Source organism: Triturus cristatus, chromosome 6 (assembly GCF_964204655.1).
Source record: "Triturus cristatus chromosome 6, aTriCri1.1, whole genome shotgun sequence".
Lineage (NCBI taxonomy): Eukaryota > Metazoa > Chordata > Amphibia > Caudata > Salamandridae > Triturus > Triturus cristatus.
In genome coordinates this window covers 1,398,735,520-1,398,758,009 of record NC_140589.1, presented here as the reverse complement: position 1 = coordinate 1,398,758,009, position 22,490 = coordinate 1,398,735,520, and the positions used below count along the sequence as shown (strand labels likewise).

General features: G+C 40.9%; 1 protein-coding gene and 1 long non-coding RNA gene across 3 annotated transcripts in view; one reads left to right on the top strand and one right to left on the bottom strand.

Annotated features, from left to right (window-relative positions):
- Nucleotides 1-22,490, top strand: part of CFAP61 (cilia and flagella associated protein 61) — a 2,048,453-nt gene that overhangs the window by 384,584 nt on the left and 1,641,379 nt on the right. For both annotated transcript variants that reach the window (XM_085612416.1, XM_085612415.1), the window contains exon 8: nt 5,959-6,124. In XM_085612416.1, the coding sequence (XP_085468542.1) occupies nt 5,959-6,124 (166 nt within the window). The remainder of the gene's footprint in view (nt 1-5,958; nt 6,125-22,490) is intronic.
- LOC146821455 (uncharacterized) overlaps nt 9,305-22,490 on the bottom strand; it is a 55,740-nt gene continuing 42,554 nt past the window's right edge. Inside the window, exon 4 of the long non-coding RNA XR_014963172.1 lies at nt 9,305-10,555. This is a non-coding gene — a long non-coding RNA (uncharacterized LOC146821455). The remainder of the gene's footprint in view (nt 10,556-22,490) is intronic.

The window sequence follows — 22,490 nt, the reverse complement described above, 5'->3', positions numbered from 1 at the left end:
CTGCCGAACCTCCGGGTTGTCGGCTGAATAGCTGTGTCCTGACTTTTGAAAATAAAGGTTTTTAAAAAAATAAAAAAAAAAGAAGGTTTCGATTACCTGAGGTCATTATCAACCGTTACCATTTGTAGCTCTGTGCTCAGTTTTATCAGAATTGTTCTTTTAATTAGGAAACGTTATGAATCATGAACAAATTTTATTGATTTTATGTAACTTAATATCATTATTTGTGTACTGTTTGCTAAAATCTTTTGTATTTTAAAATGAATGTACGAACTTTCTTGTAAACTTTTATGATTCTTTTGAATCGAATAAAGTTATTTGACTGACTGACTGACAAAACAGACTACTAACAGACACGTTTTTAACAACACGCAATTGAGACTCTCTGGGTGGGTTCGATGTAGTTCGTTACCCTTTTGGCCTGGTGTTCTGCGGGCCAATATGTTTTTGAATGTTAAAACCAGGTACTGTATGTCTTCTACACCATATGTAATGTTCTTGCAGGGCTCTGCCCACTCTGTACCTTCCAAAACGAATAACATTTGTTGTGAAAAAACAATATGCTTGAATAAATAGGAGTTAATCCACCAGTGATAGCGGCTTTAAAAAATCTTGTTTATGTATAACTTCAAGTAGTTTCTGAATAGAGAAATGTGAAACTATAAGATCAACTGAACACTCCATATACATTGTCAAAAATACGCAGTCCACATTGCCATCTAATTAGAGCAGATCCAGTTACAAGCAAGGGCCTAATGAAGAGGACAGCCATTACATACACATGGACTCATCTAGACTCTTTGGTCCAGAAGGATCAGTGAAAGGTTGTTTGGCATTTACCGTCTTAATATTGACAAAAGTGAAAAAGTAATTGTTTTGCTAGGGAATGCCTTTGAGATGCCTGGTTTCATCAGTTGTCACTCCTCCTAGGTGGTTTATATTTTGCAGTGCTCCTGTAGGTTACTAAACATAGGCAGTAGTATACGTCAGTTGAAATTATGTGACCCAGACATAAGACTTAGTGATGTTTAGCATTCTCTGGCTCTAAACTTTCATGAATGTCACAGTAGATGCACTGATTAATTGAGATTTGCAGACTGGGGCGTAGCTTCTATTGGTGCTACAGGTAGGTGGCACCGCGGCCCAGGCGCACGAGAAGCAAACTGAACCCGATTACTGCTGAATGCCACAGTTCAAATAGCGGCCAGAGGGCCCATTTCTTTCCAATGCCCTAGGGCTAATGGCACAGTGGCTACGCCACTCTTTAAAGGCATCCTTAAAGATAAAGACCACTCTTGATGAGATGGCGGAAAGTTCAGACTTTGGCAGAGAAATGGCAAACCTATTTTCCGACTATCCACACTCTTCCAAATGGGGGCCTGTAATATTTTCTGTGCTTCATAATGACATTATTCTTCTCTATTCTACTTGGGGCGTCTTCTCTTTGTTTTTTTAAGACTGAGTCTGACAAAGTACTTGATTTTTACAAACTATATCTAATGTATCTCTGTCTTTCTATGTATTCGTTATATATATATTTTTTAACATGGAGCACTTTGTGGTGGGTTGAAGGTTAGTTTATAGGCAGACCGAGGTTCTATTTCCTAATAATTATTACCAAATTAATTAGAACTAGAATGCTTAAATTAATCACAGCTGCATTGTAAGTGTGCTGTGTTACCTGTTGCCCCTGTTGTTGTTGACCTTTTTTAATTTAAATAAGTTAATAATAAGACTTTATTGATATTTGTATACGTCTTGTGGAATATGGAGTCGTATTTGAACTTTGACTATGGCTGCTTAATGAATGATGAACATAAGTGTAACAGTTGCCAATTTAAATTTGAACAGTTAAAATGCCCAGAGTAGTGACTGACCTGTTTTCATAAGCTGTGATCCCCATATAGGAGTCAGTTATTTCCTTCCTTGCACTATACGGGGCTTCCCTGTAAGATGTAATAGTCCCACACTTCTCTGTTGGCTTTAGCAACACCAACTCATCTGGCTTATAAACATTACCTCAGGTCCTTCTTATGTTTTCTTCCATTTAGCTTGGAGGTTATTACTTTCTATAGCAGTTTCTTGGTTTGCACTCAGGCCCCTTGTATCACAATTACTACATCCTCCCCTTCTCCATCTTGACCTCCCAAACGTCCACCCCCCCCCCCTCTTTAGGTAGCCCTGCTGTCGTGTTACTTTTTATTCATGTTTGTCTGTTGCATTCCATCCTCCAAGTCCCACGCTTCTTTAGCCAAACGAAAACAGTGCAGGGCTTATTACCAGGATTTTCAATGTATCCAGAAATATGAGCATGTATTGTAGACACCTATGTTGTAGTTGCTTCTTGGCTTGCCCACGTCATCTCCATACCCCTTATTTGAATATGGCAATAGATTTATGTTTTCTAGGATTTGTTCTTTTAATGGGCTACCTCCTGTGTTTGTTAGAGTTTGGCAGGTCCATGTATAATTTAGTTTTTTCGTTTTAAACATTCGGGTGGTGCCCTGGGCATTGGGTGTACTTTTGTGAGTGCATGTTTTCTCGTACGAACTGCTACACTGACAGCTGCTCACTTTCAAACAGCTCAGCAACCAGACTTCCTAGAATTATTGTCCTCTAAGTTTCTAAGAACTTTCCTGCATTTTAGTTCTCTTCCAGTAATCCGAACAATCGTGTTTGAATTTGTAAAACAGTTCAGACAACTGTGTTTTGAATTCCCTCCCTATATCACGCAGAAGATTCCCCCATCTGTCTTTGTGACCCTACCCAACAGATGTCTAAATGTTTTTGTAGAGCCACAATCGCCCCCACATCTTCAGTTATCGGGTTCTCTTGTATCTACTTTTCTCTTAATTCATCTATGTTAGATATATCTTCGACAGCTTTTAAGTGTGGGGCTGTCCCTATAGAAAGTTAATTGCTGATTTGTTTTGTCTGTTTTATCCCTGGTCCTATCAAGACCGTCCCAGAGGTATCGCCTGCACGTTAATTCCTTCACAATTGCATTTTATTTTGTTGGTACTGCCCTTTTATTCTGGACAAGTTTTCTTCCCTACTTAAATTTCAGGGAGGAGGATCCCCTTATATTCACCTTCCGGACAAACGTCCTTGGCTCATTAGATGTACAAGGCTAACCTATAGTTGTCTTTTTTTCTTTCCACCCATTTTCACAGTTGCACACTCACACCTTCTTTATTTTTTCAAGATCACAGCAACAATTAATTTCCCTTGCATTTTGGTTAGCTTTGCCCACCAACAGCTAGTGCTCCTCGTTGGGGACACCTTCTCCTGATCAGGACCACCTCGGATGTGTTGGCTTTATTTTAGCCCTGCTGCAGCTATTCTACTTGATCTGGTATTTATCGAGTCTGCTCTATGAGGGTCTTTGGAATTTCTTTTCACAGGTCTATGTTTGAGACTGTGTCACAAATTGCCCACCCCTACGCACCACAACCTGGGCACCTGCATTTGTGCTAAGTGTGCTCAATCAGATACCATCTATGCTTTTTCCCCTGGCCTGCACCTCAATAGTGTGGCAGTAGTTTGGGAACTGTACCCAGAGTCAGAATCTGAGCACTTTTGTTATGACCCATAACCATTCTGATTTGGATATCCATTCCATTCCATTCGATAACTTTATTTCGGTCTTGAGGACCATAAAAGTAGATTGTCATAAAAACACAAGAAATAGGTACAGTTGAATACAGGATAATACGTAACCTTACAGTTAGTTCATCTATCAATAATAATAAAAACTGTACATTTAAAAACCTATTGACCATACTAAAGTGCATTATTGATTCTTCTCGGACCTGGTCCTAATCTGGTAGTGAGGTACAGTTCATTCATCTGTTAAAAGAACATGATCAAAAATGCATGCCAATAAACATTTAAAATTGAAACAATAAAACCAGAATAAGATGAGTAGAAATGGAATTAAAATGCTGCCATCATAATTATTAGCTTAAAGTCCGCCGTACATGCCACATTGAATTTAAAAAACGAGATACAGCGAAGACAATGGGGGCATGGGTGTCATACTTTAAAACTCTCAATGCCTCAGCGCAGTGCACAAAACCTAAGTTCCTACATAGTTGGATAAGCCAGCACTGCCGAGGTAGTGTATAAGAGGGGCTGAAGAAAAGAGCATTTAGCTCTCTCTCTTCCTTACAATGACAAGCAGGGCATCCATCAGAGTGGGTATTGGACTATTTGTTTGTAAAGGCATGGAGTGGTAAGGTCCCTAGTCTAAACTGCACATATAGTTAACTAGCCAAATTTGGTTGTATGTCGTCCAGGAAAGGTTCCATGTTATACTCGTCTTTGATGTGCATAAAATCAGCTGTCAGGCGGCCGCAAGACGAGCTTTCCTGGGTGACAGAAAGTTTATATGTTCTGTAGGATCTAACCAATTCCAACCGTGAAATCAAGGGACATGATTCCTGGGGTGTACTCCATAGATCTGTTTTGCCCAGTTTGATACATAGGTCCCTTATATGCTTAAGCCAGGGTATTTTTGTGGTGCCTGGGAGGCTCAGGAGCTCTTTAAGTTCCGATCGATAGGTGGCCAGTTCCGGGGTTGCCCATAACAGCCGCCAGAAGGTTACAGGTCTGAGAGCGATTTCTTCGCTGATGGGCCCAATACCACATCCTCATCCTCTGTGGGTCTTCTTTGAGTCTGCCTGACCTTTTAGGGCATACTTTAACCTTTTATCCTAACACTATAGTTGTGTGCCATGTGTGGCCATTGGAGAGTGGTCCAATTTCAATGAGAGTCCATGCGGCAGCTGCAATTTTCCTCTACATCACAACTACAGTCACATATATTTTACCCAGAGATTTGAACATCTTTGATAACAGGTGGAATACTATGTTCCAGACAACTAAAAAGATTTGTATTTTGTCAGTTTCGCTTGGAAAGGAGACATATGGGTTTAAACTCGCCTCAGTCATTCTGGCATAATTCCTAATGAATTTTAGTGATTGACAACACTGAAATCCTGAGCACATATGTACTTAAAACAACAGGGACGCATCATTCTAACCAGCTATGAGCTAACGAAAACATAATTGCCTGTGACTGGGGATAAGTTCAAAAGATAACGATCTGATAAGAGACTGTATTAATTCCGATGATGGGCACACCTCTGCTCAAGCATAGAAGAAAGGGAACCATAGAAATCTGAAATTACTACACGACAGAGGGGTATTTCGTACGAGCTCAAAGCATGGTGAGTGGCAGTGGAACTTCAAATCTACCAGAATCAAGGCTAATAAGGTAGGATCTACTGCAGCGAATCTGTGTGTTTCAATTTGGTGATGGCCGACACTGGTGAACAGTATGTGATGTCATGGCTGCAAAGCTTACCATCGCATTTTGTTTTGAATACCTCAAAAAGGAGCACTGCAATATAGAATAGCATAATTCATGGATCATAAACTCGTATCACAGTATCATTAAAAAAAGATAGTTGTATAACCACAAAGCAACAAAAGTGAAACATCTTGTCTTCAATACTTGGGGTGTAGCCATATTGTGAAAGTTTCAGACTGAGGAGCATGCATTGTTCAAAATACGTGAAAAAGTTGCACAGCAACGTTGAAGGCGCTGTATTGAAGAAAATAAGATTATATCCAAAGTGTAATATAAAGCTTGGTTAAAAGTGTCTATGAATTGTTTTTCACTTAGAATGTGGATTGTAATGTCAGGAAACGTGTGAAATAGAGCTCCTATCAACCTCACAAAAAGCAGAGAGATTGCTGAATGTCCTACTTCAGAGTTACTGGACTTGGGTGCAGGCGGGGAATAACCAGAAGTGCCTACATTTTAAGTGTTCTAATAGGGGAAGTCAATCTCTGCATTTACTGAACGATAACTCAAAATTAGCCACGAGCCTTTGGCAAACAGCTTCCAAGCACATACATTTCCAAAAGCTTCAATGTGTTTTGTTTTTACAGGACAATGGGACTGCTGTCGGGTTTATGAGTGTGAGCACTGAGGTGAATCTAAAATTGTTACAGGACTGCTTCGATCTGGGTCCCTTCCATGGGCTCTGTAAACCACATCCTGACGACATTCTAACACCAACACCAATACCAACGCCGGAGCCAAGTGTTTCAAAAGGTAGAAGAATCTTCAGATAATTCTTTAATGGTTTACATTCTTTTTGTGTGTTGAGGTAGCACAATAGACGTTGCATAGAAATTGCAATGTTCTGATACCGTTTGTGGACTCCAGAAGAGAAAGATGAGATGTTCCATTAGCTCTCGAAAACAGAGTTCCATTCGTATGTGTCCGAGTGCTGTGCTGTTATGTTTAAAGAATTCAACATAGTTCTTAGGAATGGCAAACCTATCACGTGTAAACGCGATATTATTATAATCTAAATTGTTTATTGAAATTGCGAAAATCAATCTATTTTAAAACAATGACCGTTTATGACATTCAGAACTACATCAGAATGTACTCGGACTGATTATAAAAAAGATGGCCGCAAAGGAAATTAATTTTTCCAATAGACCCAATTTTAAGGTTTAAGATTTGCGAAGACCATTTGATTTTACAAAACGATATATATATATATACTTTTGTCCCTGTGTTTCTGTCTGTGGGCTAGATGTTATGCTCATAAGAGGCAATAGAGATTGTGACAAGTAAAATACATACGTTGATCCAGAGAGAGTACAGTGGCGGCCGGCATGGTTTGTTGGTGGTGGGCATGCGGGAGCATGCGGGTGTAGGAGGGTGTGCAAGGGGAGGGCGCAATTAAAAACAAAATTATAATAAAAACACTTACCTTGCCACGCTAGATCCAGCGTCCCTGCTCTCCTCGTCACACAGGCACAGGAAGTTCAGCCAGGCTCCCCCGACCGATCACAATGCTGCATTGCAGTGTTGTGATTGGTTTTGAGCGTCCTTGTTGGATGCTCAACCAGGGAATGGGGCCCTGTCATTGTCTCCACACAGGCTGTAATGCAGCCTGCTTGGAGAAGGGGAAAGTGCGCATGACTGGTTTGGGCGGCCCAAGAGGGCCGACCAAACAGTCATTGCACACTTAGAGTGGGCAAACCACCCCTCCCCTGCTCCAAGAGCAGGGCAGGCCTGTCCTCCCTCAAATAGGCAGGAAACATAAAATGATATTAACTCTAAATTATTATCATTTTATGTTTCTTCCTCCTTGCACTGCTTAAAAGCAGTGGGGGTGATGCTCCTCAGCTATAGCTGAGGAGCCACCCCTGAGAGAGTAACGTCTTGACTGTATATAAGAGAATGTGCCAAAGATGTATCCAAGACTTACAAGCATGTCCTTCGAAGGACATGTCAGATGTGATAGTCACAAAAACCACAGGAGCTAATTAGATGCCTAATACATAATGTTTAGGAAGGACTACAAAGAATTTGTGTATAGATGTGAGCCCAGCTCGCTGAATTAGTTCTGCATCGTAGCAGCTGAATTGTATATCTATCTATCTATCTATCTATCTATCTATCTATCTATCTATCTATCTATCTATCTATCTATCTATCTATCTATCTATCTATCTATCTATCTATCTATCTATCTATCTATCTATCTATCTATCTATCTATCTATCTATCTATCTATCTATCTATCTATATATATATATATATATATATATATATATATATATATATATATTATCTACTGGCGGTCGCCAGTAGATAGTTATAGTTAGGACCGTGTTTCCATAGGAAATCTGAAAATTCTATTCTGAATAACTTTGGCGCCGGTTGACGAATCCTCGCGAATTTTTCAAAATAGGTGGGGTGCTCCACTCCACTCCTACCCTGAAAGTCTCGGGGTGATTAGTCAAGCGGGGGCCGAGAAAAAAGGGGGGTCCCAAAACGCGTTTTCCCCATGCATTTTTCCATAGGGACCTTTAGTCCAAGGTACAGCCCCAACGGCTGAACAGAATTATTTGAAATTTGACAAAGAGAAAGTCCTTAGGTCAGGGATGTGCCTTTTGAATATCTGGAGTCAATCTGTTCAGTAGTTCCTGAGAAAATTGCAGTTAAAAGTACATGTATATCTATCGGCGCGCACCGTGCGCGTACGGTAAGCATACCGTACGCGCACGCTGACGTGCGCGAGCGTAATTCTGATTGGTGGTTACATGACAGTAAACATTCCAATCGGTCGAAATCAGGAAGTGTCGGCCGCCATTTTGTCTCTCGCAGTCTGAGGCAGTGAAAAACACTGCGCGCACTGTGCACGCACGGCACGGACAACGCATCGTGGGTGCTCGGAGCGCGAAGTGCACCGAGCGCCCATAGCGCGCGCACCGTGCGCGCACCGTGCGCGCACGGTGAAGAACCTGAAAAAAAAAATATTAATAAATACATAACTTAGCATTTAAAAAACCGTACAAATTCACTTAAAAAACCATAGGTTTCACACACGTTATAGTTGGGAATCAGCATTTAAAAAACCTTGCAAATTCACTTAAAAAACCATAGGTTTCACACATGTTATAGTTAGCTGGACATTTCCCTCGTAAAAAACCAATGAAATTCCCCCGTTATAGTTAGTGCAGGCAACTATAACTCACGCGACCGCAATCCTCTGCTGATGACGTCAGATATTACATCACTGATTAAATATGTGTCTTTCTGAAAAATAAATATTTGTAATATATGTATAGCTAAAGATTAATGGAAGAAGACATGGGTAAATAGGTGTCTAAATACAGTGATGTAATATCTGACGTCATCAGCAGAGAATTGCGGTTGCGTGAGTTATAGTTGCCTGCACTAACTATAACGGGGGAATTTCATTGGTTTTTTACGAGGGAAATGTCCAGCTAACTATAACATGTGTGAAACCTATGGTTTTTTAAGTGAATTTGCAAGGTTTTTTAAATGCTAATTCCTAACTATAACGTGTGTGAAACCTATGGTTTTTTAAGTGAATATATATATATATATATATATATATATATATATATATATATATATTTATTATTATTTTTTTTTTTCAACTTTGTCCTAAGGTGAGAAAATGCACTCCTCCAGCTGTAAGACACAGTCTTTATTATTTCAAGGGAACAGGAATACAACTCCGATTTTCATATTGTCCACAGTCTAATGCATTTCGGAGCATTCACGCTCCTACTTCAGAGACGCATCATTCGCACATCAAGTTACGGGTTCCCACAATGCTCAGCCTTCCAACACCAATTTAAGTGCCTCCGATGTGCCATCTTTCCAGTGCATGCTGGGAATTGTGGTGTATTACCCAATCATAGCCTCAAATGGCTGTGTGCTCCCGAGTGTTTTGTGGAATGCTTGTCGCCCTCCAGTGGGCCTCAGGGTTGCATTCTTATTCCTGGTTTCCTGGTATATATATATATTCCAAGCAAACAATAAAGCGATCACTCATATGTTTTTGCAAAAACACCAGAAGTTGGTTTTAATCCAGGTAACGCGTTTCGCTTGCACAGCAAGCTTGGTCACACAGTGTCTTGTGGGAATGGGCTAGCAATACATAGGAAGTATGGAAACCAAGAAGGGACCACAGAATACATGTACCACTATGGCTAATTGGCATCCATTCTGTATTGTTCAGTTATACACATGAATGTATTCAATTCATACATAAATAACAGTTGTAGTGAACGTTTGTACATAGTCATACAAACCTATCTGAAGTGGATCAAGTGTCCCTCCCACAAGGTTTAATCAAACTTGACTGGGGGTCAGAATCAACGGTTTCACCTGATTAAATTAATCACATGATTTACCCGAATATACATGGCATCAATTTTGTAACGTGCACATTATCATGTGGTTTTTCAGGATTGCATAATATTCAAGCAACTTAATTAAGGATAATTATGTCCTTCTTCACACATGTGCTATATACAAACTGTAGATGTACAATGTTCGTTCCACTCGTCCTAGTGCCCTCGAAAAGTTCTGCACAAACCGTGTTGTAGGTAACACAGTCTCTTGTGAAAGAATTGTGGTGTGTGGGAAGCTTCCTCACCAATACTTTTCTGCATGAAAGCTATCCTCGGTATAGTGCCTGTTTATGGCCTCTGGATACACCTTGTGTTTGTTCAGCCCAATCTAGTGCCACAAAGGGATGCCTTACCCCTGAGTAGTTTGTCACTTGCAAAGTGCCCTAAAACTAAATCAGGCAATACTTTTCTGCATGATAGCCTCTCGATACACCTTGTATATGTTCAGTCCAATCTAGTGCCACAAAAGGATGCCTTACCCCTGAGTAGTTTATCTCTTGGCAAAAGTGCACTAAAACGACATCAGGCATTCCCTGCCCCCATATCCGGTATTGCTGTAAGCCCTTACCCATTTAACCAACACCAAACCCAGTAGTCCACAAAGGAAACAAGTGTAAAATTATGAATGTGAAAAATCTACAAATTAACTGATGACATAAGACATGAAGAAAAAAGTAATATTATGGAAACAAATCTGTTATCTGTCTGGTCAAACCTCACACCATGATGACTGAAGAAAAGGTTAGGGGGCGTCCAATGGAGTCGATTCTCAGAGTCTGCCCTTCCTTTTCTCCTGTGTAAAAAGAAAATACAAAAATCTATGAGAATACTCTCAGTATAGACTAAAATCTTATATCAAAAACAAAATTTGCTATAGTATATAGCATGCATGCTCTAATTATATATACAGATAGAATATACAGAGAGAAGACCAGGACAACTCCTTGCCATTGCTGTTAACACTATTCATGTAAATTAATGCTCATTTCTTCGTCTTGGTTAAGCCCTTCCGGGCATTTGGTTTGAAGATTGATTATGTGCCAGGATTCTTTTTTGCGCAGCTGTAAATCTCTATTCCCCCCTCTATGTGTATATTCGATCTGTTCTATTGCAAAGAAGGTTAGTAGGGAATTGTTGGAGAGGTGGTACTCTGCAAAATGTTTTGCCACTGGGTAATGAGGGTCTTTGTTAGTGATAGCCCTCATATGTTCCAACACTCTTTTCTTGGTGGCAAGTGTGGTGCTGCCTCCGTATCTTTTCTCACAGGTGCATTCAAGGATATAGATGGTGAATATGGTACCACATGTGAGGAATTGTTTTATCATTCTTTCTCCTGTCGTTGTCTGCTATGATTTCCTCATTGAGCTATTCCTGCAGGCCTTACAATGGCCACAGGGAAATAAGCCCTGTAGGTTAATCTGTGTATTCAGGTGTCTGTTGGTAAAGTCCCCTTACACAAGAAAATCCCTGAGATTTCTTCCCTTCCTGTACGTTATCTGGGGTCTATCTTGTATAGTGTGGCCTATGATAGGGTCACTTGTAAGGATATTCCAATTACGTGTCAGGATTTTAGCTATTTGTTTGTAATGATCACCCTAGTTGTTGTGTCTTCCTCAGTGTATGATTTGTCTATCAGTGTTTCCTCTCTTTTGATTTTGCCTACTTTGTTTTTCGCTCTAGCCAAGACCCAATTAGGATACCCTCTTTCTCTGAACCTTGTCATCATGTTTTCTTGTTCAATTAGGAAAATTGCTTGTGTGCTGCAGTTTCTCCTTGATCACAGCAGTTCGCCAAACGGGATACTCCATTTGAGTGTTTCAGGGTGTCTGCTGAAAGCATGGAGAAGACTGTTCCCTGCTGTGGTTTTCCTGTGGAGTTTGGTGGTCATTCTGTTGTCCTCTATTTCTACCACTATATCGAGGAATTAAATCTGTTTTTTGCTTATAGTGTATGTGAGGTTCAGATTGAAAGTGTTGTTATTGAGTTCCCTGATCATATCTATAGCATTTTCCTCACTTCCTTTCCACACCACAAACAGGTCGTCAATGTACCTGTACCATCTGGTCACCATTTTGTTTATGGGATCTGACTCCAGTGTTATGAGGACTTCCTCTTCCCATAACCCCAGGAACAGGTTGGCAAAGCTGGGGGTAAAGCAAGTACCCATAGCTCTGCCAAGGATTTGCCTATACATGGTGCCATTAAATAAAAACATGTCGTCAAGAGACAAAATTTCATAAGTATCAATAACATTTCCGTATGTTCCGGGTAACAGATTTCGAGAGTAGAAAGGAAATATTGACAGCATTGGATACCAAGCGAGTGGTCAATAATAGAGTACAGTGAATTGACATCCATGGTAATCATAAGATAGTCTTCTTCCCAAGCGATGACATTAATTTTACCCAGGAAGTCTTTGGTGTCCCTTATGTATGAGGGCAGAGTCTCTGCATATTCTCGGAGAAAGTGATCTATGTATTTAGAAATATTTTCTGATTTACAGCCTATTGAGGATACAATCGGTCTGCCAGGTGGTACCTCCGAATTCCTATGTACCTTAGGTAAAAGGTAAAAAATGTGAGTTCTAGGGTAGTAGTCAAATTTAAGATAACAGTATTCTTCCCATTGAAGGATACCTCTGTCTTTATATTCAGTGAGCATGTCCCAAACGCTAATTATGCTTGCGTTGTACTCTTGTTCATTGGTGGTGACATAAAATCTAGTGTCTTCTAGTTGTTTTCTGGCCTCAACATATAAGCCGATCTGTCCCACAGTACAATATCGCCCCCTTTGTCGGCAGAGTGAATGATAATATTTTCATCCTCATTAAGAGAATTGATAACTTGCCATTGTGTTTTTGTGAAGTTGGTGGGGGTATTGATTTAATTATGTTTTTGTTTCGGGAATTTGATCAGATCTTTGGTAGTGGTCTCATAAAAAGCATCAATATTATCATGCGGCATGAGTGGAAGGAAAATGGATTTAGGTCTGAATTTGGTATATGCCGGTAGATCAGTTCTAGGGATAGGTTGTTCTTCATAATGATCTAGGCCTGATTCCTGGTAGAGGTCCTGCATAGCCATTAATGTGTCCCTGTCTTTTATGTTCAGAAATGTATTTTGCTCAGTTATGGGTATTTCATCGGTGCAATCGGGTGTCCCTTTCAAAGAATGCCATTTTTTTAACCTAACTTTTCTCACTAACTTAAACATGTCTACTCTTGTCTCAGGGTAATTAAGAGTTAGTCAGGCAAAAGGAAAGGCCTAGGCAGAGAGTTCGTTTTTCGAACATGGATAGAGGTCTATATGATAAGTTTACGATGGTTTTGTTTACCTTATTGTCATCCATCATTTCTGATTCTTCTGGCCCATTTGTCTTGTTCCAATAAGCCGTTTTCCTCATCCTCTGCCTATTTTGCACTCTTTGTCGTTGTCGCTTCCTTCTTCTCCAGTTCCTTCCTGGTTTCTTCCTCATCCTCGGCCCAACCTCGTCCTCTCCCTCGTGTTTTCATAGGCTGTACTGTCCGCTGTATCTCGCTCCTTGTCCTTAGGACGCGAAATTCGTCCAAAAAGTCGGCTGTATTCTATGTCCTCGCTCTTTCACCATTTAGGGAATTAGGTGTATGGCGCTCTTCCATTTCCGCGTCACTGCTTGTTATGGAATCCATTCCACTGGCATTCTCGGTTTCACTTTCCAGGGGTTCCCCTAGTGATAGCTTTTCATATAAGTGATTATATTTATGGGAGCAGGTTAATATTCGACTGCTCTCGTAGTCCATATAGTCGCGATGTAAGTTGCGCTGTTTATGGGCTTTGATATCCTCTTCATAAGTTTTCAGTCTTAATTTCAAATCATCCACATATTTCCTTATTATGTCTTGTTCTTTATGTCTTCTGAGTTCATCTTCCAACACTTTAAGTTCTTATAGAAGTGCCTCCCTGTCCTCCCAGGCATATTTCACCAGGATAGTTAACATTTGTTTGGAGCTTTTGGCAGAATTATCCGCCCATTCTTCCAACATCCTGGAATTGTGGGATTTGTAGGATGGAGTGATGTAGATGCGTAGCCCTCTTGGCACCATATCTTTTTCGATGTAATCTTGTAGCGAGATGGCTTACAACCACTTTGATGTTTCTAACTTCTTTATCTTTTCTAGTCTTCTTAGTTTATCCTGTAGGGTTCTATCCTTGGCTCTGGTTTCTATCCTTGCTTGTCCCTTATTTGGTGCCCTGGCGAAGAGACTAAAGGCTGCCGCCCTCCTCTGATTCTTCTTCCATATTCTTGATTTTAAATATTTAGTCAGGATGCATGCGCAACTATTCAAATAAAATTGAGGACTGCGTATGGAACTGGAAATGATCTGATGTATGCACCTCCCTTTCACAAATGTACAGGTTCCTGCTGCTTGAAGTGTCAAATAATAACAACGTGCTGTATAGGCTTGCACGATCTTGTGACAATATATGGTAAAGTCCAAAGTACTCGTGGATCTCCACAGTCGCACCCACTAAGTTAGTTTGTTAGAGGTGATCCTCTAATTTGGTGCCCTTATCTTGATGTTGTCAAGTACTAAATCTTTTGAACCACATTTGTGGAAAGAAAAAAAGCGTAACGAATAATTTAGTTCTTATGTAAGGAAAACAGAAAACCAGTAACCGGTTGTTTGACAATTCTGTGGGCTCAAATCCCTCTTTGTCCTGAATGCGGCAAACTGAGGCTCAGTTGTGGCGATTACTTTTCTTTCGTAACTGAGGGGCACAATAGTGACTGGGAACGGTCTTATCCACAATTCACCCTTCTTGTTTCTTTCCGCCCGCAGTACCCGTTAGGTAGCCTCCTTCAAGTGCCGCAGACAGGAATGAAGGCGAGAAGGACACACGTCCTTTGACCAGTCTCCATCCCCCTCCCAATTCCCCCCCGTGCAGCCCCAATCGGAGTGCCTACCTGCAGGGATCAGTAATTCACGGGCTCCGATGGTCTCAGTAAGCTTGTCCACCTCGCTTCCTTCGTTCCGCGGGCTCAGCTGTTCTCGGTCGACCTGCCTGCCTCGTTTCCTGTTGTCTGAACATTATGGGCTCCGATAGTTACAGTGGGTTCACCCGCCTCACATCTCTTCATTTTCTGGGCTCCGCTGTACTCCATTGGCCCGTCTGGCTCGTTTTCCTGTTGTCCTGTCAACGAACTGGATCCGTGTTGCATTCACGATTTCCTGGGCTGGAGCGCTTCCACTGACCTCCGTCGGCTTGTCTTTCTCGTGATAAGTTCTTCCTGTCGATAGGCTGAATCTGCGAGGACCCGCGCTGCCAGATTGCCTTGGGGATTACAGCTCTGATACCTGATGCGGTTGCATCCGAGACCTGATGGTTGGTCTCTCTTGCTTCTTACGCTTTTCCGATCCTCTCCTCCTTGATATCGTGGACACCTCAAACTGAGCCCGAAAGTCTCTATCATAAATGTCTCTTAGTTTTTGCTCCTTCTGCCTTCTCTTGCCCTATGCAGTAGATTGCTGGTAGTTGACGGAGCGCGCCAAACATGAAAATTTCAAGCAAACAATAAAGCGATCACTCAGAGGTTTTTGCAAAAACACCAGAAGTTGGTTTTAATCCAGGTAACGCATTTCGCTTGCACAGCAAGCTTGGTCACACAGTGTCTTGTGGGAATGGGCTAGCAATACATAGGAATTATGGAAACCAAGAAGGGACCAATGAATACATGTACGACTACGGCCAATTGGCATCCATTTTGTAGTGTTCAGTTATATACATGAATGTATTCAATTCAAACATAAATAACAGTTGTAGTGAAAGTTTGTATTTGAGTCATACAATACTATCCGAAGTAGATCGTGTGTCCCTCCTACGAGGTTTAATCAAACATGACTGGGGGGTCAGAATCAATGGTTTCACCTGATTAAATTAATCACATGATTTGCCCGAATATCCATGGCATCCATTTTGGAACGTGCACATTATCATGTGGTTTTACAGGATTGCATAAGTGTTGGTGCGGAAGCTTCCAACACACCACGATTCTTTCACAAGAGACTGGTACCTACAACACGGTTTGTGCAGAAATTTTCGAGGGCACTAGGCCGAATGGAACGAACATTGTACATCTACAGTTTGTATATAGCACATGTGTAAAGAAGGACATAACTATCCTTAACCAAGTTGGTTAAATATTATGCAATCCTATAAAACCAGGAAACAACCTTTACAACGCAGTCATTACATCACACTACATTTACAACGCAGTCATTACATCGCAACATCCTTTACAACGCATGTCACTACAACGCAGCCATTACATTGCATGTCACTACAACGCATGACACTAAAATGCATATCACTACAATGCAGGCATTACATCGCATATCATTACAAAGCATTCCATTACAATGCATAGTACCGCTACACTATCCATCACTTACCCTACTGTTGCACCCCCTGGAGTTAGAATAGTAATTGTTACCCCTACACTATCCAACACTTACCCTACTGTTGCACCCCCTGGAGTTAGAAAAGTAATTTTTACCCCTACACTATCCAACACTTACCCTACTGTTGCACCCCCTGGAGTTAGAATAGTAATTTTTACCCCTACACTATCCAACACTTACCTTAAATGCAATGTAATGGTATGCATTGTAATGGTATGCGTTGCAAAGGTATAATGCGATGTAATGGAATGCGTTGTAAATGTAGTTTAAAAAAATTAGTTGTAGTGGTATTCGATGTAAATGTATGCCTTGTAAAGGATATTGCGATGTAAAAACTGTGTTGTAAAGGCATGCGTTGTAAATGTATGCATTGTAACATCATATATTCTGTAAAACCACATGTTAATGTGCACGTTACAAAATGGATGCCATGGATATTCGGGTAAACCATGTGATTAATTTAATCAGGTGAAACCATTGATTCTGACCCCCAAGTCATGTTTGATTAAACCTCGTAGGAGGGACACTCGATCCACTTCGGATAGTATTGTATGACTTAAATACAAACTTTCACTACAACTTTTATTTATGTCAGAATTAAATATATTCATGTGTATAACTGAACAATACAAAATGGATGCCAATTGGCCGTAGTAGTACATGTATTCTGTGGTCCCTTCTTGGTTTCCATACTTCCTATGTATTGCTAGCCCATTCCCACAAGACACTGTGTGACCAAGCTTGCTGTGCAAGCAAAACATGTTACCTGGATTAAAACCAACTTCTGGTGTTTTTGCAAAAACCTCTGAGTGATTACTTTATTGTTTGCTTGGAATATTCATGTTTGGGTATCTCCGCCAACTACCAGCGATCTACTATATATAGATATATATATATATATATATATATATTCACTGAAAAAACCATAGGTTTCACACATGTTATAGTTAGCTGGACATTTTACTGATAAAAAACCAATGAAATTCCCCCGTTATAGTTACTGTAGGCAACTATAACTCACGCGACCGCAATCCTCTGCTGATGCTAATACTGTATTTAGACACTTATTTGCCCATGTCTTCTTCCATTAAATTTTAGCTATACATATATTACAAATATTTTTTTTTCATAAAGACACATATGTCATCAGCAGAGGATTACGGTCGCGTGAGTTATAGTTGCCTACAGTAACTATAACGGGGGAATTTCATTGGTTTTTTATCAGTAAAATGTCCAGCTAACTATAACATGTGTGAAACCTATGGTTTTTTCAGTGAATTTGTACGGTTTTTTAAATGCTAAGTTACTTTACGCCATTTGTGGCGTGCGCGCCCACTTAACGCAGTTCGTTCCATGCGCGCACGGTGCGCTTCGCGCACCGTTCGCGCACAGTGAGCACGCGGTGCGCTTCGCGCACCGCGTGCCCACATTACGCTAGATGGGCCATGAACGCACGATGCGCTTCGCGCACCGTGCGCACATGGAGGACATATGATGAGCAAACTCTTAAATCTGCTTTTCATTTATTTATTTTTATTTTTTTTACCGTACGCTTACCGTAAGCTTACGGTACGCGTACCCCGTGATTTTTTTTTAAATCAATAAATGGTTTTTTTGTACTTTTCTGTCCTTCTTTGACCCCCTTACAAATGTTAGGGGGTCTGTAACTCTCCTCATTGCCCCCTTTCCTTGTTTTCTCTGTTTTTTTTCTGAGTGAAACACACAAAATGGCGGCCGCCGCTTCCTGGTTTCGGCCGATTCGAATGTTTACTAAGATCTATGGGCCAATCAGAATCTCCTTCGCGCACGCCATGTTTCTTCCGTACGCTTACCGTAAGCTTACCGTACGCGTACCCCGTGATTTTTTTTAAAAATCAATAAATGTTTGTTTTGTACTTTACAGTCCTTCTTTGACCCCCTCACAAATGTAAGGGGGTCTGTAACTCTCCTCATTGCCCCCTTTTCTTGTTTTCACTCTTTTTTTTTCAGAGTGAAACACAGAAAATGGCGGCCGCCGCTTCCTGGTTTCGGCCGATTCGAATGTTTACTAAGATCTAAGAGCCAATCAGAATCGCGCTCGCGCACGCCACCGTACGCTTACCGTAAGCGTACGGTAAGCGTACCGTAAGCGGGCTCAGATATATATATTGATTTAAAGGCTATTTTCTCAGAATCTACTGAACAGATTTACACCAAACCTACAAAAGGCACTTCCTTGACCTAGGGACTACCTCTCTGCCAAATTTTGAGTAATTCTGTTCAGCCGTTCGGGCTGTAGCTCGTTCTAAAGGTCCTATGGAAAAATGCATGGGAAAAACGCGTTTTGGGACCCCCCTTTTATCTCAGCCCCCGCTTGACGGATCCCCCCGAGACTTTCAGGGTAGGAGCGGAGCGTAGCGCCCCACCTATTTTGAGAAATTCGCGAGGATTCGTCGACCGGCGCCAAAGTTATTCAAAATAGAATGTTGAGGTTTTCCTATGGAAACGTGGTCCTAACTATAACTACCTACTGGCGACCGCCAGTAGGTAATATATATATATATATATATATATTCACTGAAAAAACCATAGGTTTCACACATGTTATAGTTAGCTGGACATTTTACTGATAAAAAACCTATGAAATTCCCCCGTTATAGTTAGTGCAGGCAACTATAACTCACGCGACCGCAATCCTCTGCTGATGCTAATACTGTATTTAGACACTTATTTGCCCATGTCTTCTTCCATTAAATTTTAGCTATACATATATTACAAATATTTTTTTTTCATAAAGACACATATGTCATCAGCAGAGGATTGCGGTCGCGTGAGTTATAGTTGCCTGCACTAACTATAACGGGGGAATTTCATAGGTTTTTTTTATCAGTAAAATGTCCAGCTAACTATAACATGTGTGAAAACTATGTTTTTTTCAGTGAATTTGCAAGGTTTTTTAAATGCTAATTCCTAACTATAACGTGTGTGAAACCTATGGTTTTTTCAGTGAATTTGTACGTTTTTTTAAATGCTAAGTTACTTTACGCCATTCGTGGCGTGCGCGCCCACTTAACGCAGTTCGTTCCGTATGCGCACCGTGCGCGCACAGTGAGCACGCGGTGCGCTTCGCGCACCGCGCGCCCACTTTACGCAGTTAGTGCCGTGCACAAGTGGATGGGAACACCCGTTGCCTCCAAACCAAAGGGCGCGTCGAAGTAATGACCTCCCAAACAAGGTCATAAAATAACTCGCCAAACTTTCTCAAAGGAAGCAATCAACGCCGTGTCTGTGCATAAAATTATTTAATGCCAGCTGAAAATGCTAGACGCGTTTCGCTTGTCCTGCAGGCTTGTTCACTAGCAGTTTGGTAAAGTTTTCATGGCTTTTTTTAAACTGTGAATGTGATCAAGTCACATGGTGAACTACAACAATAAAACTGGACAACAGACTCGTAGTTTCACATAGTGCGTCATACAGGTTTGAAATAATTAAGGATAAATGCCAATTTTTACACACTCAATATATATATATTATCTACTGGCGGTCGCCAGTAGATAGTTATAGTTGGGACCGTGTTTCCATAGGAAATCTGAAAATTCTATTTTGAATAACTTTGGCGCCGGTTGACGAATCCTCGCGAATTTTTCGAAACTAATGGGGCGCTCCGCTCAGCTCCTACCCTGAAAGTCTCGGGGTGATTCGTCAAGCGGGGGCTGAGAAAAAAGGGGGGTCCCAAAACACGTTTTCCCCATGCATTTTCCCATAGGACCTTTAGTCGAAGGTACAGCCCGAACGGTTGAACAGAATTACTTGAAATTTGGCAACGAGGTAGTCCTCCGGTCAAGCATGTGCCTTTTGCATAAATGGAGTCAATCTGTTCTGTATTTCCTGAGAAAATTGCAGTTAAAAGTACATAAATATCTATAGCCGCGCACCGTGCGTGCACCGTGCGCGCACCCTAACGTGCGCAAGCGTAATTCTGATTGGTGGTTACATGTCAGTCAACATTCGAATCGGTTGAAATCAGGAAGTGTTGTCCGCCATTTTGTTTGTTTTGGGTGCGACAGTGAAAAAGAGAGGTGGCGAACGTGAAAAGGGGGCAGGGTAGAGAGTTCCTGACCCCCTAGCCTTTGTCAGGGGGTCCCTAAAGGACCCCGAAGGGTGAAAAAAACATTTTTTTTTTTTCACAAAAATCGCGGGGTGCGCGCACGGTGCGTGCACGGTGAAAGACCTTAAAAAAAAAAATATAATAATACATACATAACTAAGCATTTAAAAAACCGTACAAATTCACTTAAAAACCATAGGTTTCACACACGTTATAGTTACGAATTAGCATTTAAAAAATCTTGCAAATTCACTTAAAAAACCATAGGTTTCACACATGTTATAGTTAGGTGGACATTTCACTCGTAAAAAAACCAATGAAATTCCCCCGTCATAGTTAGTTGAGATAATTATAACTCGCGCGACCGCCACTCTATCACAAGGATGATGTCATCAGTGATGTCATGAGTGATGCCACTGACCATGTCATGAGTGATGTAATATGTGACGTCATGAGCAGAGGATTGCGGGCGCGCGAGTTATAGTTATATCAACTAACTATAACGGGGGAATTTCATTGTTTTTTTACGAGTGAAATGTCCACCTAACTATAACATGTGTGAAACCTATGGTTTTTTAAGTGAATATATATATATTTACACATATATATACATATATATATATATTATAAATCATATATTTAAATGGTGGCCAACTAAAATTATAAACTGCAGATGTAACACGTTTTAGTTTAAAATAAAAACAAAATCCAAATACTATTCAAAATATACGCAAACAAACATTGCAGCCTAAATTGCATATGTAACCAGCATCAGCAAAGCCAATAGGTCTGTCAAAGTGGTTTTAACTTAATTTTGTTGCAAGTAAAAGCCCCAAAAATAAAAAAAACTATGAAAATAGAAAATAACCTACCACCTGTACACAATAACCATTTGCTTTCAGTAAAATATTTTACATTAAAAAGCCCTGTGCATATAACTTTTTATAGAACAGGATAGGTGCTTCATAGCTGTATGGTGTACTTAGAAAAGGTATAGAAACCCTTTTTCATTTTAATGCATGACAGGAAAATAGTTTTGTTTTTTTGTTTACTTTCTTTATTTGTTTTTGTTTAGAACAAACATGAGACTTGTACAGTTGTTATGGCATTCACGGTGACACACTACATTCCAATAAGTTGCAATGTAAATCCAGTAAAATCAGGCAAGACATATTCGATTAGCGATTCACTCCCTTACTACATCCCAGCCCCTCCCCCTCTACAAGCAACCCAACTCAGCACCTGCATGCCAATATTCTATAGGGCCCTACACCCTCAGCATTCACGCAGCTACGTCAGAGTTCTCCCATCGTGTTGTGTAGATCGTGTCAGACTTCACTGCGCAATTAAGCATTGTTGTTCCTAACCAGCTCACAGTCCCTGGTGTCAGCTACTATCTCCTCATTTACTCTAGTGGTTGTGTACGTATGGTACAACGCCCAGAAATTCTAAGACCTACTGCGTGGCAGTAGAAGATCACTGAAGAGTTCAGTTTGTGTACTGCAATGCAACATATCGTTTGCCCATTGCTTTGTTGTAGGGGTCGGCCCTCGCAACCAACAAATCGCTACTCTACGCTTAGCTAGCATCAATCTCATATCCACTAGCCTACGAGTCCCCTTCGGTATTGTTTTAGAGTAACCCAGCAACGCCAAGGCAGGTTCTGGAGGAAGCACCTAGTCTATTATTTTTGCCAGTTCCTTAAAAACTAGGTCCCAGAATTTTACAATCCCAGGGCAGAGCCAGGCTAAGTGGAAAAAATCTGCCATCTGCTCGCTGCCGCGTTCACAATTGGTCTTGTCCCGTAGACCATACCTATGCAGTCGCTCCGGGGTGTAGTAAACCCTATTTAGGTATTTAAAATGGACCAATCTATGCCTGCTGTTCAATAAGATGCGTTTAGTACTTTTGCAACAGTATCTCCACATCGCATCATCTATGTCTCTACCCAAGTCCCTTTGCCACTCCAGACGAGCTTTACTGTAGTGGTTTTCCCTATAGGCCATGGACAGTCGGTAGATCTTAGAAACTATACGAGTCGGCGATTCCGTTTTGATGATATAGGATAAAGAGGGGACTACCGGCGGTTCTGACAGATCACTACCTAATATGTGTAGCAGTGCTTGCCGTGTTCTATAAAATTGGAATTTGGCAAGGGGCGTTACCACAGAATCTTCGACCTCCAGTTCCTCCCAGCTTTTT